The sequence below is a fragment of the Musa acuminata genome, chromosome BXJ3-11 (genome assembly GCF_036884655.1).
Source record: "Musa acuminata AAA Group cultivar baxijiao chromosome BXJ3-11, Cavendish_Baxijiao_AAA, whole genome shotgun sequence".
NCBI classification, from domain to species: domain Eukaryota; kingdom Viridiplantae; phylum Streptophyta; class Magnoliopsida; order Zingiberales; family Musaceae; genus Musa; species Musa acuminata.
The window spans coordinates 30,407,056-30,423,337 of NC_088359.1; the positions used below are offsets into that span (position 1 = coordinate 30,407,056).

The 16,282-nt window shown below is 37.8% G+C and overlaps 3 protein-coding genes across 10 annotated transcripts; 2 read left to right on the plus strand and 1 right to left on the minus strand.

Annotated features, from left to right (window-relative positions):
* The first annotated feature begins 402 nt into the window (after positions 1–402).
* LOC135653327 (peptide methionine sulfoxide reductase A1-like) lies at positions 403–3,867 on the plus strand. Of its 2 annotated transcripts, XM_065175198.1 has the most exons (3): positions 424–981; positions 3,264–3,520; positions 3,778–3,867. In XM_065175198.1, the coding sequence occupies exons 1-2, from the start codon at positions 463–465 to the stop codon at positions 3,513–3,515; spliced, it is 771 nt and encodes a 256-aa protein (XP_065031270.1). In that variant the 5' UTR covers positions 424–462; the 3' UTR covers positions 3,516–3,520; positions 3,778–3,867. The 2 variants fall into 2 exon arrangements, with proteins under 2 accessions (XP_065031269.1, XP_065031270.1); XM_065175197.1 differs by lacking the exon at positions 3,778–3,867 and having other exon boundaries at positions 403–981; positions 3,264–3,699.
* LOC135653326 (uncharacterized) lies at positions 3,779–12,325 on the plus strand. Of its 7 annotated transcripts, XM_065175189.1 has the most exons (11): positions 3,779–3,867; positions 3,955–4,006; positions 4,104–4,237; positions 7,664–7,770; positions 8,755–8,823; positions 9,224–9,339; positions 9,437–9,491; positions 10,534–10,654; positions 10,851–10,904; positions 11,853–11,947; positions 12,050–12,325. In XM_065175189.1, the coding sequence occupies exons 3-11, from the start codon at positions 4,120–4,122 to the stop codon at positions 12,167–12,169; spliced, it is 855 nt and encodes a 284-aa protein (XP_065031261.1). In that variant the 5' UTR covers positions 3,779–3,867; positions 3,955–4,006; positions 4,104–4,119; the 3' UTR covers positions 12,170–12,325. The 7 variants fall into 7 exon arrangements, with proteins under 7 accessions (XP_065031261.1, XP_065031268.1, XP_065031267.1 ...); XM_065175190.1 differs by having other exon boundaries at positions 3,854–4,006; positions 10,857–10,904; XM_065175192.1 differs by lacking the exons at positions 3,779–3,867; positions 3,955–4,006; positions 4,104–4,237 and adding an exon at positions 5,346–6,227 and having other exon boundaries at positions 10,857–10,904.
* Positions 12,326–12,548: 223 nt separating this feature from the next.
* On the minus strand, positions 12,549–14,407 carry LOC135653328 (nucleoside diphosphate kinase 1-like). Its single transcript, XM_065175200.1, has 4 exons — positions 14,254–14,407; positions 14,063–14,111; positions 13,746–13,977; positions 12,549–12,828 (listed from the first exon to the last, which is right to left on the minus strand). The coding sequence occupies exons 1-4, from the start codon at positions 14,302–14,304 to the stop codon at positions 12,714–12,716; spliced, it is 447 nt and encodes a 148-aa protein (XP_065031272.1). The 5' UTR covers positions 14,305–14,407; the 3' UTR covers positions 12,549–12,713.
* Between the last annotated feature and the right edge of the window lie 1,875 nt (positions 14,408–16,282).

A 16,282-nucleotide genomic window follows, 5' to 3' on the forward strand; every position in this document is an offset into this window, starting at 1 on the left:
TCTCTAACATGTTAATTATTCTATATTTGATGTTCTGAAGTAAACTCTGATTTGCAATCTTTATGGGGACAATGCAAATGTGAACCTTAGAGATCTAAACAACTCGGAGACAAATATATATATATATATATATATATACTTGCTGAGGAGTCCTACATGTCAAATATTCATTCGACGAGCAATGTGTTTGCTGCTCTACGCCTTGCACAGTCAAATCTGAAGCATGGTGCCACCATTTAGCTCGGCACGAAGACGTGTTTCCCTCTTCACCGCAACACGTACCGACCCAAAGCACCCTCAATCTCCCACCCAGAAACCGCCACGCGTCCATAGGAAAACCAGGCGCAAGCACGCGGTCTCGTCACCGCTTCGGGACGCACACAGCCCCGACACGTCCCTCCCTATCTATCTACTCCTTCCATACCACCCAACTTGGCTTCCTGGCCACGCCATCTCACGACCATGCCCCTCATCTTAAACACCGCCGCCGCCTCCCCCCTCGTAGGTCTCGCCTCCCACCACTTCTCCAAATTCCCCATAAAGCCCCTTGCAACCTCTCGTAATTTCAAGCCCTTGTCCTTTCCGGCGTCGTCCTCTGCGCCCTCGCGTCTCCGCCGAATGAGTTGGCTCGGGAAGCTAGGGCTTGGCTTCGGCGGTCGAGGGTCCGCGACGGAGGCGTCGTCGGCGATCGCGCAGAGCCCCGACGACGACGTGCCGGCGGCGGGGCAGGAGTTTGCGCAGTTCGGCGCCGGCTGCTTCTGGGGTGTTGAGCTCGGCTTCCAGCGCGTGCCCGGGGTGACCAAGACCGAGGTCGGGTACAGCCAGGGGAACCTCCACGAGCCCACCTACGAGGACGTATGCACCGGGATGACCAATCACTGCGAGGTGGTCCGTCTGCAGTACGACCCCCGGCAGTGCAAGTACGAGGACTTGCTCGACGTCTTCTGGGAGCGGCATGATCCCACCGCTCTGAATCGCCAGGTTAATTCTTTTGATGCCCCACAGAACTTTTCTTGTTATACATTGGCAATTGGTGCTATCCTTGTTTTTATTGTTGGATTGAGTTCACTGTCCATGCTAGTAGTTGATAGCATCCTAGTTGAAATTCGTCTCAATTTTACGTAGCAAGCACCTTTTAGTTTCAGATAACTCTCAACACGAATGCCTAATTTGAGGTAGCTTTGCTAAATAGCATCTCATGTTGGAGAGGAGTAAGCTCTATTGATTTGATATAACCACATACACTTGTGTGTCACAGCACAATAACGGAGAAGAATCACGCTGGTTGTATTTGACCTAACGCAGCCCTCCGTCTTTTTCATCCGGGGTTGTGACTAACATTGGCAGTGTTACACTTGTGTATCATAGTGATAGTTTGAATTTGTGAAAATATGCTTGGTGAGTCGGAAAATTGGGTTGTGGTCAACATTTGGGTACCTCTCCTATTGAATTGCTTGGTAGGTCATCGAAGAAATCAAGGAGCAAGTATGAGATTCTGGATTTCCAATCAAATTGTGCTTCTTCAAATGGATGAGTGTTCTTTGTATCTATGGTGTAGTTGTAGAACTTTAGAATGTGCTAATTTATATAGAAAGTTGACAATTTTTTTTATCTTATAGAAGTGCTAGTACAGGTTGTGGTTTTTTATATTTGTCGAGTATGGATGCTGGCTATTTTTCACTCTTGGTGCACATATCATTTGCGATGAGCATTTAACATAGAAAAAGTGTTATCCTTGTATATGATGATTTAGAAGGTGGAAGCAAGCTGAAAAATGTTTCCATGATACTCTTATCATCTGTAGAGTAGTTAGTTTGGGAGTAGTCATGGTTACATTAATGAGAGCATTTGAAGGTGGAAGCAAGCTGAAAAATGTTGCCATGATATTCTTATCATCTGTAGAGTGGTTAGTTTGGGATTAGCCATGGTTACATCAATGAGAGCAGCCTTTGGATTTTAAACTTCAATCTATGTCCCTAAGGCAGTGTGAGGCATCAAGAGTTATCTGACAACCATAGATTCCAAAGAGATAAGAGAGAAGGATTGGTTTGGGGTTGCTTCCAGATCGGAGCAGTCAGGTTCAGGATGAAGGAGGGAGGTTTGACTTATTCACTATTATTAATAAATAATTTAATTTATTAAGTTAATAAATTAATTATCTCATCATCTAGATCTCGATCTGAAAATAATAATGATGTCCTTAGGCCTGCTCTGTTAGATAGTTGGTAGTTTGATATGCACATGTGGCTAAAAGCTAGATTAACGTTTAGTTCTACATAGTGCACCATGCCACATGCTCAGTGCCTTTGTGCGGGTCCCACAATAATGGTTAGCAACTCTAAATTAAATCCCATTGGCTTTTGATCAATTTTGACCAAGAAATAGATATGGTCAAGACATTATTTTAAAAAATTGAACAGGTATCTACCCTCACCTCACAAAAAAAAAAGAGTGAACACTAATTTTATAGGTTGAATTTGACCAAATTTCACTTTTTGGTCTTTGTCATTAGCCAGGACTACTCTGGCTTATGTTTGGCTGATCTTTTGGATCATTAGTCTTTACAAGGTCATTAGAGCTCGTGAATGATACATCCCCTGCTTTTCCATCGCTCTTTGCAATAAGTTACTGAGGACTTGTCCCTTGAATCTAATAAATTGTGCACTGAAGGAGTTTAACAATGTGATCAGTCAGGAAAGAAACAAAGTCTGTATTACCTCTCAATTTGTTGACATTTTTATTGATGTTATGCATTATGATATATGCAGCTAACAGCAAGCTCATGGGCTCAGTCTTTGTCTCGTTCACGTATGTGTTTCCAAGGTGGGATTATGAGTGCTGTTACATGAAGGAACAAGCTTATATAAAATTTCATATGTTCTGTGCTGTGTTTCCTCTTTTAGGAATCAGTTTTGGTGTGCTCTTGAAACCTGACCAGACATAAATACTACAGTGATGTATCTTATATTTCCAGAAAGAGTCTTATTTGAAGTGTACTGCTGTTGTAGTTTCTTCAACAGTTCCTTATAGGTGTAGGTAATTTGAGAATTAGTGATAATATGGACCAGTGAACAAATTCTGTATCTGTCTTCATTTGCAGAATTACAAATTCGAGAACTTATAATGCATTGCAGAAATGCTTTCAATAGTAGGTGCATGGTACTATATAACCTTAAAGAAATGCATTAAATCTTCTGTGAGCAGTATATTAAGTATAATTTGCATTCTAGTTGTTAAAATATTATATTTACAATTGTATGCAGGGAAATGATGTTGGGACTCAATATCGCTCTGGAATATATTTCTACACACCAGAACAGGAAAAAGCAGCCAGAGAATCCATGGAGAGGCGCCAGAAGGTCCTTAATGGGAAGATTGTGACAGAAATCCTTCCTGCAAAGAAATTCTACAGGGCAGAAGAGTATCATCAGCAGTATCTTGAGAAAGGCGGACGCTTTGGTTTCAGGCAGTCTGCAGCTAAAGGTTGTAGTGACCCTATTCGCTGCTACGGATGACATGGGTAATTATAATCAACCATCGAAATCTGCATGCCTGGTCCTTTCAGTCGATAGAGTTGTTGAAGATAACGAGTACTGCATGTTATGGACTGTGTTATGAGGCTATGCCCTTGTTTGTAATATAATTACAACTTGCATATTCATAGTAATCCACACAACTCATCTGATGGTTCTCTTTTGATGTGAGCATAGCTAATGAATTGCCTTGTGATTATTCAAACTCTTCATATTGATTCACGGAACTCTTGGGAAATATTAGGATTAGAAGTGACAAGATATAACATCGATTTTCGCCTAGTTTTGAGACCTTTCTGTGTCGGTTTTTGTCCGTGGCGTGGGATCCAATAAGGTAACATCTCTTTTCATTGAACTCATTGTCCTTTGTTTTCCCTTATCGTCTGTTATCTGAGCTAAAGTTTTCATCTCTTGTTATCAGGCATTTCCTTGGTCTGAGATCGTTCATTGAACCCAACATCAATCAATCTACTGTAAGCTTTTTCTAAACCAGCAAGTGTTAGTTGGATTACTTTACTATCCGGTGGACTTGGGTAAGTTTCAGCCAACTTGTTCGCTTCTGTCTTGCAGAGTTCAGTGCTGCAGCATGGTGTTTTCATTCCTTGGAACTATTCGGTGGGATCCCAACCTCATGCTCTCCACACTCCCACGCAGGTTTGAGTTCCTATGCCCTCCATTCCCGACAGCCTGCTATGGATCTCGAGGTGCGTTGGCCAATGGTCTTTCTCTTTAACGACGAACCACATAATACAATTATATATCACTGTGGACTCCTCAACATAAAATTACCTGATCCTAATAATCAAATCCTTGGACGATGGACTTACTGACTCCAAGCACGTGATTGTTTGATCTATCATCAATGGCGCAACAGAAACCAAGCATTTTGGAATCTGCTGCAGTCCATGTGGTCTTCTGGCTTGATCCAAGTCATCGAGATCCGGTCGGTAAGTGGGGGGAACTAGAGAACTTTGTCTGGATGTACCAGTGATTTGAGATCGCATCAAACTACCAATCTTAGTGGGATGTCATCGATAGTCTCGATGACATCAAGCATTTCTGTATTAGAAGACATGATTAGAGATGCAAGAAAGAAAGAAAGAAAGAAAGAATTATCTATATAGTGATATGAAAATAATAATGACGTGCTTATGTCTGCTCCATTAGATAGAGGGTAGTTTGATATGCACATGTGGTGGCTAAAAGCTGGACTACAGTTAAATAAAGTTATACGTAAAATGGAGTGCACCGTGCCACGTGCTCGACCCCTTTGTGCGGGTCCCACTATTATGGCTTGCAACTCTAAATTAAATCCCGTTAGATTTTGATTATGAACAATTTTGACCAATAAATACAAAGGGTCAAGATATTATTTTTCAAAAGTGACATCATTAATTTTATAGGGTGATTTTTTCTTTAAAAAAACTTTTTTTTTTTGCATATTTCTCAACTGGTAAATATTTTTAACACTTTTTAAATTTTAAAAATATTTTAAATATCTCTATTTTTTTTTCTTTTTTAATCGATTTTAAACGTTCATTTATAATATTTTTAATTATATATATATATATATATATATATATATATATATATATGAGATTAGGAGTCTATCTAAATTGTTTACAGTGTTTTTAGTAGATTTTATAGTGTATTTATTGTAGTGATCATAACATAATAATAAATTAATTTTTAAAAAATTTATTTAGATGATATTATTTTAAAATTATAAAAAAAAATTATAATATATCAAAAAGTAGATTTTATAGTTTTTTATTGTGATGGTTAGATCAAAATTAAAAAAAAATAAAAGATAGTTTAGATATTTTTTAAATTAAAGATATTATTAAAAAAATACAAAAGAGGAAGTATCAATTAGAAAATATGCTGTGAGTATTTTTTTTAGAAAAATAACCCCATTCATTATGTACACGTAATATTTTATTTATCTTATAAATATAACTAAAGCATATATTACATAGGCCGTACCAATGTTTATGACCCCACGGCACCACTGTCGCGGGCCCATCACGACCCAATATCACGTGCAACGCACATGTCCAGCTCTTAGAAAACAAAAAAGAAAATAGAAACCACCACAAAGCTATATCGAGAAAGAGGGGATGACGCCAAACGGAACGGGACAAAGTTAAGGTGAAAAAGGGAGCGAAGCCAACAGAAACGAGACCGAGCGAGCGAGAGCATATATCCCGACGCCCTCCTTCTCGTCTCTCCTCTCCGGCGATCTCTCAATCTCTACGCCTCTTTCTCCCTTTTTAATTTCTTCTCGCCGCCGTGATTCACCCCGCCGGACGGTGCCCTTGCCGCGAAGAAACATCCGCATCTATTTGTTGTGGTGTCTTCCAAGCGGCAGCTGCGGTCCGAGCGGTTTGCGATTCCTTTCGGTTGTTCTCAAGCTTTTCTTTATTCGCTTTGTGGTAATGAAGCCCTAGTTTGGTTCTTGGAAGGGATTTGGGGGGGGAAGGGAAATGGTGAACGATCGATGGCATGAAATGAAGGCGAGTCGTTGAGTTGGTTGTTGGTCGAAGGTGCCGTGGAGGTTTGGGCTGAGGCAATTTTGGCAGGGTCAGGGGAGGTGGTCGAGAGGAGAGATGGGTGACAATGGTGGGTCTTTTGTCACGGTGAGGAGAATAACCAAGGGGCCGGATCGAGGGGGCGGCTACCACTCAACACATGGTATGAGGAAAATTGCTCCTTTTCCCTTTCTTATTGTTTTCTTGTGAACATCGAAGTTGATGCTTGGCGTATTCTGGTATTAGTGGTAGCGGCAATCTGCAATTAGTTTTGGTAGGACAGTTGACAATGCTTGGACTTTTGAATGCCTAAGACATTCTTAGGTTTTGATCTACAAGTTTAGGTTGTCCATTTTACTCTGCATGTCTTTCTATCTTTGATCATCTTCTGCAAATTGCTTTCTTAGATATAGTTGTGAAGTATGTCATTGATGTAATCTTTTAAGTAAGCTCTGGGTACCCTTTTCTCCCATGTCGTTTGATTTAGATTTCATGTAGAGCTTCTTCGATCTATGTATTTATTCTGTTTGATTGTTTTTTGCATGGTGGTTTAAGTTCCATGACACGTATCTGCAGAAGAGCATGCAGAGGCTGAGAGATTAAATTTTCATGAGTGCTTTTTATGGAAAGATGAAAGAAATACCTACCAAAGTAATTGGATGATCATAATGTTCAATAAATGAAGATTTAGTGTGTTTGAGGTGATGGAATTGTACAATTGATGGTTATGCTCTCTACTGGCATAGGATGCAGCATAGCTGCTGATCAGTTACTGGCGCAACATGTAGGTACTGTATGACTTTGACTAAGTACTAGGAATTTTGTCGATCAAACGATTTTACCATGAATTTTAACAAAGTTCTCATAAACTTAAATTGTATGAATGTTCTCTTTTTCACTTTCCATGATGATATTGTTCTCGCTTGCCTCTCCCTCCCTTTCTCTCTCTGTCACACACACACTTTGATTTTTGAAAATTTAAAATCTTAGGTTTTTGCTTGGCCAAAGTTTTAAATAACAATCTTAACTACCCATCTGTATCAGTTTGGTGTTACAGAATAAGTTAATAAATATTTTTTTTGGAATGAATTATGTTGATTTGGATGGCTGGTTTTTTTAATGTATGGAGTATTTTTACATAGAGGTAAGCCTGTCCAATATGCACAGTTTGAACATTACAGAATCTCTTATATATATTATTGTGAAACATGGTTGTGCCAAAACAAGGGTCTCATTCATGATTGAAGCCTTAGCTGATAGTACTCGGATTCACATGCTTCCTATGACCAGTGGTTGAATCGGTTATGCCTTAACTGTATAGTTTCTCAATCTATCAAAGTTCATTCAAGTCGAAGTATAAAGTCATGTAAATGTCTTGATTTAAAATTATTAAGTTGCTATTGGTTATCCTTTTATTACAAACTTGTAAGGAAACTCAAGGTTCTCTCTTTTTTCTTGACTTAAATAGAAAGTGATCACTGAGGTGTTATTCATAGTAAGAAAAGTCATTATTATATTGTTAAGTATGCCTATGAAGATGTATCTTTTTTATTTTTTGTATTTGAACTGTCATCTTTATATTCATTTTGTTGTCTACAGAGGTTGTGGCGGGATCAACAGCGTGGATTGGAAAAGGTTTTTCTTGTGTTTGTGCCCAAGGAATTGACAGTGATGCTCGTTTATCATTTGACCTTACACCTTGTCAGGTAACCTCTTGTTAATATTGATTATATGCTTATTGGTTTTTTTGACACATTATCTTAAATATAGGTACAAGAGGTACATATTGACTGGCATTTACCAGTGTGGCCAAGCATTGGTAACAGACCATACAATTTAACAGTGCTCCATCTACTAATATTTTATTAATTTTATATTGATACTCAGTATTATAGATTGACAAAATGTTTGTTATCTTAGTACCATACTGGTTATACAGCTTATTGAAACTGGTGTTGGATGGGTATTTAGGTTTGATGTAATAACAAGTACTTGAATGTCACAAATGGCTATGTTTCTTGGTGGTAGAATTTAGAAGTAGGATATCTCAGATAGTTCTTGCAACATGAGCGGGGACATTTACAATATGCCTCTCTTTGCAACTATTTGGGATTGGCTGCTTGAATGCTTTCCTGCTACCTGTTTCTGACAATTGAGATGCATATTATGTAAATTAAGATAAGTTTCTCTTAGTTTTGTGGCATGCCCTTGTGTTATCACATGCCTCACCATGAGCTTTATGCCAATTGGTTGAGCTCTGTGCTAGCTAGTGTTTTGCTGCGCATGGTTTTGGCATGGCATTCAGATGAGTGCCAGTGCCATGATTGTACAGTTGACCCATCAAATGATTGTAATCTCTGACAAAGGTAACATGGAATTACTGGCTGACTCTTGATAGGTTTTAGCAGTATGTATAGGCCTATAGATACCTCTAGATTTTATGTTAACTACTTTGTTAAATTATATAAAACCTCATCATTTAATTTTTCTCCTGTGGTCAACCCTCTCATTTACACACATTGAAGTTTTGTTCCTTGTAGGTGGCCTGGCCTTCATTAATATTTAATTTCAACCCTGCTAGCTACTTTGTTAGATGCTTCATTAATATTATACATGGAGTACCATAGATATTTTTTTGCTTTTCAAAGGGAAAAGCTGATGAAAATTACATTCATTATACATGCATGCAGGAGGAATGCTTGCGTAAGTTACAATGCCGAGTTGATGTTGCCTATGAAAGTTCAAAAAAAGAGCATCAGGTACCTTGCCTTAGAATGGTCTTTTTTGATCTTATTGTTTTTTAGTTTCTAATAGTGAATCTTTGTTTTTTCTAGTTAACGTACTAAATTGATTCTTGCTTATAATAATTATGAGCTGTTGAAGTTCCTCTCAACTATCTAGTAATTTTGAACCCATAAAGTTCTGCAGTTGTGTATTTATGTGAACATTTTTTTTGTGCAACTATATGATTATGTTGGTTACTTTTTGCTTATATTAATATCTAATCTGAGAACGGAGTCAAGGTGCTAGTATTAATCATGTAGTGTCTTGTGCTTACGATGCATCTACATCCATTTTATTGATGCAACCTACAAGCACTTTATGTTTCAAATGGAATTTCCTCTGTGTTTGTCATCTCAGTGACTGAAATATTGCTAGGAAACCTTAAGAACCCTCTGGTATGCTGCTTATCCTGGAGTCAAACTCCATGGCTTAATATCTGAACAATGGAAGGAAATGGGATGGCAAGGAAAAGATCCTTCTACAGATTTTAGGTATTAAAAATGCTCAGTCTGTAGGAATCATTGGTAAGGTATTTTCATTTCAATTCGATAATAGGATCCAGAAACTATCTTTGTTCTTGTGTTGCAGGGGTGGTGGTTTCATATCTTTAGAAAACCTATTATTCTTTGCCAGGAGGTACCCTGTAAGTGGTTTTCTTTTCTTGTTAGCTATTTTAACTAGTAGATTCAAGTGCAGAATGATTTCAATTTATATGTGGCTCTTAACATAATGAATTGAACATCTTTGTTTTGTTCTGTCACCTATTTGTCGATTATAACAAGATGACAACTTGCCTTGATGTGCTGCCAAACTTACCATAAAACAAATTATTTCTTTATTTGTAATATTTTTGCTGCAAATATTGAATTTTAGAATAAAAGACTGATATTCATTTTTTTTTTTTTCTCATGCCAACTGGAATAGTGTATCTTCAATCCTGTGTATGCTGGCCTCTCACTCGGATCCTGGTTAGCCTTATGGGAGTCTTTTTAGATTAAAACAGGGTGAATTTTTTGCATTTATCAATATAAAAAAAAAGATTATAAGTTGATTTGCAGAAGAGCCTTCACTTGTGCCTTAGTCACTTAGGTTGATATTCAACTGAGACAAAATTTAGGAGATAGTTGAACCTGAAAGACTAAAGCTGACTTGAAGAATTTAGAGCATAATTGGGTACTTGAGTGTTCTCGTAAGGAAGATAACATTTCAACTTGAGTGAATCAATCCATATGTGCACTGTTATGTGCCTTAACTGGTTTTGACTCTTTATATCCACCTATCTTAAGTAAAGGCAAGGCTAATGTGAGAATCTTTTTTGCTCATTCTTAAATTTTGGTACTACTATGAGTCCCTTGACAGAAACTAGTACTGTGGAACACTATAATGTAAACTCATTCTGATAATTCGTTTGATGCATTACAATTAAAATTCCTTTGATGTGTATGATCTTTACAGGATCTTGTTATAGATGGGTAATTTATAGCTTACATCCTAGTCTCATAGCACAGTATTACACACTAAGACTAGTATACATGCATTTACCTGTTGGAATATAGTTGCATAATTTGGGCCAAGCAATGAACTGGCTCAGTAGTTTGTATCCTTTGGATGATCTTCTTAATAACTGAGCTGTTGTTGCCTCCTTGATGACTTTCCTCTGAAGTCCTACCAATTTTTCCTTGCAGAAGTCCTTCCAAGATCTTCTCCGAAAACAGGAGGGCAATCGAGCCCTATGTGAATACCCTTTTGCAGTAGCTGGTATAAATGTAACATTTATGCTCATCCAAATGCTGGATCTTCAAGTTGGTGGGTACTTTATCCAAGCTCAGTTTCATTGATTTTGTGTGGCTAACTGCTTAAATTTGAATGATATAAATGCAGTATGTCATTTATCAACTATGGGCATCTTAACTGTCTTCAACATGTTGGACATTCACCAGTGTCACTTAAATCTTCAGCATAATAGAGTTATACCTGTGTCACTAAAATTTGTTTATAATAGTTGCAGCTAAACCAAGGTCGATTGTGGGAGCTATTTTTTTGAATCTACTTTCAGGTATGTTTAAATGCTAAATTGCAGTTTGATCTTTTATGAGTTTTGTTGCTGATAAATGCATTTAGTCACTGATGCTATATATTACATTTTGATTTTTTAAGTTGGTTCTTGAGAAATACGTTTTAGACAATGGTAGTTTGGAAAAATTAACATAAGCTCAATCAGTGGGTATAGATGCAGCAAGGAATGCAATTTTGGTTACTGAACCCATGCCAGTCCATGTGCGATTGGTACAGACCTGGTCTATTCCTGCATATCAACATATAATATGCTAGAATGTATCATGATATATGAAGACGAGGTAGCGAAGGAAGAAGCGGAGAAAGTATACCCGGAAAGAGAATAACTATACACGGTGGGTAGTGGGAAGGAAGGAAGGCGATGTCGGACCACAGCGGGCATGGTGCTCATGCGTTGAGATGGAGATGAGGGTTTGGAATTTTTGGCACCAACCTATTTATAGTCCAAGAATTTTGTTTTTATATATAATTGGACCGGATTGCCTGAAATGGGGGCTGTCCACAAACCCATCCACGCCCGCCCGACTAGCAAATACCAAATACCGGTGGGGATGGATCAATCTGAACCACATTGCAAACTATTATAATATGTGGACCAACCTTATTTTTTGTTAAGAATTAGTTACCGAGATCTGATTGTTACTCCGTTTTTCCACACTTAAATTTTGGTTGCACACTCCGATACAGTGAATTATTAAACATGTTGCTTAGACCCTCAGAACCTACCAGCAGTCGGCAGATTACGTAAGTGGTCATCACAGGTTTCTCAGTGTTACAAACCAGTAAGTATGTGATTAAGCGCCTACCTACTGATGCATAGGTGAAGATGGTGGTCTTTTGAATATTGATATTCGACATAGTTAAGCATCATATTGGAATTGTGCAATTTTTGATACTTGAACCTAAATGCTTATGATTTGTGTTTCAGAGAATGACTGGGCCTTCGACATATTGTACTGCATAGCTTTCAAGTTGATGGATCAGCAATGGCTCGCCATGCATGCCTCCTACATGGACTTCAATGTACGTCATATGTGCTCTCCACCACGGAATTACCGATTCTGTCCTACAATTTTATGGTTTTCTATTTGCCCTAAACTCTCTTCTTGCTGGTCCCATCTTTAGACGGTCATGAAGTCAACACGTCGTCAGCTGGAGCAGGAGCTGCTGCTAGAAAACGTCAGTCGAATCGAGGATCTGCCTTCTTTCAAGCTTCTTCTTAATCGGTCGCAGCATCTCAGTTAATATTCGGTTGCTGTATCAATTTCCTGCATTGTCTCTGAATCATCCATCTTCTCCTGAACATACAAGAAAAAGAGTCGAGGGAAATTTTTCTTTCCATTTTTCCCACAATTGCTGTAAGGTGATTCTTTCCCAGTTAAATAATTCCCACATTATTCACTAGGCGTTCTTTGATATCTTTATCATCATCCAATTAAATAAACAGGTCGCTCTCTATATAAAACACCACAGTAAAGCCACTCCAAACCTACAAATATTCGAGCAACTCTGGAAATTGGAATCATAATATTTTTTCCCTATTACAGATGATGTTACTGAAAACACACACGTAAATAAATAGTAAATCACCACAAATGTGACCATAAAGAGCAACCAACAACGATAGCAAAAATGCCATGCAAAGGCAGTCCGCAATGTCACATAACTTCTCAAATTGAAACAGTTACTACAGGAATTTAAAGAGTCAAAACTGAAGTTTCATCAGCTTGGAATCAAATAATACTGCCCAGCTTAGATAAAGTTGAGAGAGCAACAATATGTCTCATCTCTACTCGTAAATCCAAGGGTGGAGGCTGTTCTGCCACTCGGCGATGCCTTCCGGGAACCACAGAGCAATCTCCTTCCTCGCACCCTCGATCGAATCACTTCCGTGAATGACATTCCTGCGCATATGCAGCAGATGTGTCATACCAGTGGTTACAGATATCAGGGAAACTCTAATCAAATTGCTTCTTATAACATAGGGTGCCACAATTTTATTCCTGAAATATGATTTGCTGCTAACAGTTTTATAATCCAAAAGCACTGACGATTGCGAGCAAGAATTTAATCAGCTACTTCTCTGCCTAACTCATGAAGTTTTATCTTGATAATATCGGTCATCTTAACTGCCAGATGAACAACAACACACAAAGTTCCATGTATACATACAAGCAGTAGAACATTCGATTTGTTGGTCCTCAGTAGATGCCGTTCATTCATGTATTTTCCAGCAAACTAAATTGACATTCAATTCAAACCCTTTCATAGCCCTTTTTCCTTGAGTATCTACCTGTAATGCTGGCCTCCAAAGGCATCCGGGAGCCGCCATTTTAACATTTCTATTGCTCTTCTTCTACTTCCACTTGGATCCAAGTTCGACATACAGAGAGACCGTACCGTGTAGATTAGAGCCAAAGGGTTTTCGACCAATCAAAACATGCATTGAACTCCCTATTTAGAGAGACACATGCAGAATTATGGAATTTAATTACAAGTTCCAAAGGGAAGAGGGAACAAAAAAGTGTTTGGACTAGTATGAGATGTAGAATCATGTGAGCATGTAAAGCAAAAACTTCCTAGCTGCAATCTAGTCAAACACCCTACTCAAAAGAAAAATCACACGTAGTCATGTTTATCGCAAAGCAATTCTTGTGGTTGATTAAGGTCTTAGTCAATTGAAGAGAAAAAGACAGCCACCATTCTTGAATATAATGCAGTTAATCCTTGATTAATACGATAAATTGAGATCCATATCATGTATTTGATATCAGAACGCAAACAAAAATGAGCCTTGCTGAATCAGAGACAAAGAAATCACCTGCCGATCTCGATCGCAAGGTCCCCACGGATGGTGCCGGGGGCGGAGTCGGCAGGGTTGGTTGCGCCGATGATCTTGCGGCCGGTGAGAACCACACTCTTTCCCTCCCACACCATCGCAACCACGGGGCCGGAAATGATGTACTCCACGAGCCCGGCAAAGAAGGGCTTCGCGGAGAGGTCGGCGTAGTGCTTCTCGGCGAAGGAGCGCTCCACGCTCACCATCTTCAACCCTGATTTATGGCACCAAAACAAAATTTCCATCTTCCTTCTCCAAATCACCAAAAGAGAGCAACACGAGACACCCAAAAACCGTACCTTTCAGGTAGAAACCCTTCTTCTCGAATCGCCCAATGATTTCCCCAACCTGACGAACGAAACGAATCGAAACAAAATCTATGAGCGTTGTACCGATCTACTTTACAACGACGACTACAGCATTCGATACGACCGTCTTCCACTAAATGATTAGCCCTGAAAGGCAAAGGTGGGGAGAAAGGGAGGTTTACCAGGCCTCGTTGGACGCCATCGGGCTTGATCATGATAAAGGTCTGCTCCATCTCTGAGATAGATCGGTGTCCCTCCTCTCTCGCCGACGCCGCAAACAAAACCCTAACCAAGAATAAAACAAGACAAAACGCAAAGCTATTATACCCCCCGAGAGAGAGAGAGAGAGAGAGAGAGAGAGAGAGAGGAGCCCGACGAACCCTATCTCTCCCTCTCTCTCGTACTTGCTTTATGGGCCTGCTTCGGCCCATCACAAGGTAGGCCAATGATATCTTTTTTTGGGTTTATTTCTTGTTCTTGTTCTTATTTTATGGGCCTTTTAAGCCCATATAGTTGAGGCCCATTAGTAAGATCATAATATCTATTTTTATTCGTCTTGTCGGATCTCTTATCGAAGATGAATATTTTCCCGTCAATAACTCGGTGTTATTTTACTTTTACTTTTCCTATGTTTTCCTTTGTCACATTAGATTTTTTTATTCCTAATTCTCTTTCATTGTATGTTTTGGTTTTAATAATAAAATAAATACCATAAAGATTATACTAAATGCTTGAAAAAGAATCCAATGGCATAACATATCTAATTTTCCAAATATTAGCTAACATATTTTAAATAGCATATCTTTAAGGCTTCGAGGTTTGCACGTTGAACACATATACTAAGCTTAATTAAGTTCAGCATATCTTTGATTCGAGAATGTTTCGTTTTAATTGCAATTTATTTTCATTTGTTAAAGCTACGGCATCGCGTAATGAGGTTATTTTTTATTTATTTATCTTAAAGTCTTTTAATATTTCTCGATAACAAATGATAACATACTAATCGAAAAAAAAAATTATATATCACAGATGAGATTACATTTAGATTGTGGGAAATATGATCAAGATTTTTCATAGACAATAAAATTGAAAGATTTAGTGAGAAATAATGATAATTGGAATTGTCAATCATCATTAGTTTTTATCTTTTAAGAAGCATAAATCTGCATATAAGCATTAGATTTAAATGGGGTGCTTCTTCTAGCAAAAACCTTGATCAACATGTTTATTAGGTTTATGATTGACTTGCAAATGTTACATTTGTGGATATTTATGATTAGTGCAATGCCATTTCATAATTAACTCTATTATAGTCAAGTCAACATAATGATGAATTCTGATACTACATTGAGGTGAGTTTGATGCAACAATAAGATTATTCTTTTATAGGTAATATCTCTCTATTTATAAAAGATAGAGACTGTGTGCATAAATCCTTCATGATGAAAGTTTCATGCTTTGAACCACTGTTTAATATTGCAAAATTAGACAACCTTTGCATGATTTATGCCATCTGCTGCATTTTTGTCAAAGCATTCAACTCAATCCAACATGCATGCTTGACACTTCTGATCATGACTTTGATTGATCTCAAGCTGGACTTTTATGTTTCAACTTGGAATGTTCAGAGCCTGCCTACATTTTAGCTATTCATTGTTCAATTTAAAGCTTGGATCAATTTTAAATTCCAAATTCACTTGAAATTAAAATGACTTTTGGGTTGGGAAAAGGTTTGGTCAAATTAAAGGTAGAACTCATCAGGGCATTTGAATTAGAAGAAGATAGTTAATAGCCTCAAGTTTAGATACTCCAAATTGGGAATCCAATTTAATCAAAGGTCTGAACAGAGCACAGCAATCAAATGGTTTTGGTAGGGATAGCTAAACATTATGATTCTTTCCACCACTTCTTTTATTCTCAATAATTACTTTATGTGCATAGCTATCTACAAAAAATTAGGGTCAAACTTGACATAAGTGTAAACCACTACATTATATTTATTTCATATACTTATTTTAATTCAAACAGTCTAATTTATATATAAATATATTGATAAGGATAAAATTCTTCGTCTCATCATCGTGACTATGTCAATTAGATAAAAATGATAAGATTAATTATATAGATGTATTAATCAAAAAATATTTTTTTTAACATTTTGATATTCTTTAGATTGACGAGAAATTTAAATTAATAATATAAATGATAATA

Coding starts and splice junctions, on each gene's coding strand:
- LOC135653327 (XM_065175197.1), top strand. CDS start 463: ATGCCCCTCATCTTAAACACCGCCGCCGCCTCCCCCCTCGTAGGTCTC. Junction 982..3,263: donor CCACCGCTCTGAATCGCCAG/GTTAATTCTTTT, acceptor AATTGTATGCAG/GGAAATGATGTTGGGACTCA.
- LOC135653326 (XM_065175189.1), top strand. CDS start 4,120: ATGGTGTTTTCATTCCTTGGAACTATTCGGTGGGATCCCAACCTCATG. Junction 10,655..10,850: donor AATGCTGGATCTTCAAGTTG/GTGGGTACTTTA, acceptor TGTTTATAATAG/TTGCAGCTAAACCAAGGTCG. Junction 11,948..12,049: donor CCTCCTACATGGACTTCAAT/GTACGTCATATG, acceptor TCCCATCTTTAG/ACGGTCATGAAGTCAACACG.
- LOC135653328 (XM_065175200.1), bottom strand. CDS start 14,304: ATGGAGCAGACCTTTATCATGATCAAGCCCGATGGCGTCCAACGAGGC. Junction 14,112..14,253: donor ATGGCGTCCAACGAGGCCTG/GTAAACCTCCCT, acceptor TTCGTTCGTCAG/GTTGGGGAAATCATTGGGCG. Junction 12,829..13,745: donor CTTGCGATCGAGATCGGCAG/GTGATTTCTTTG, acceptor GCATATGCGCAG/GAATGTCATTCACGGAAGTG.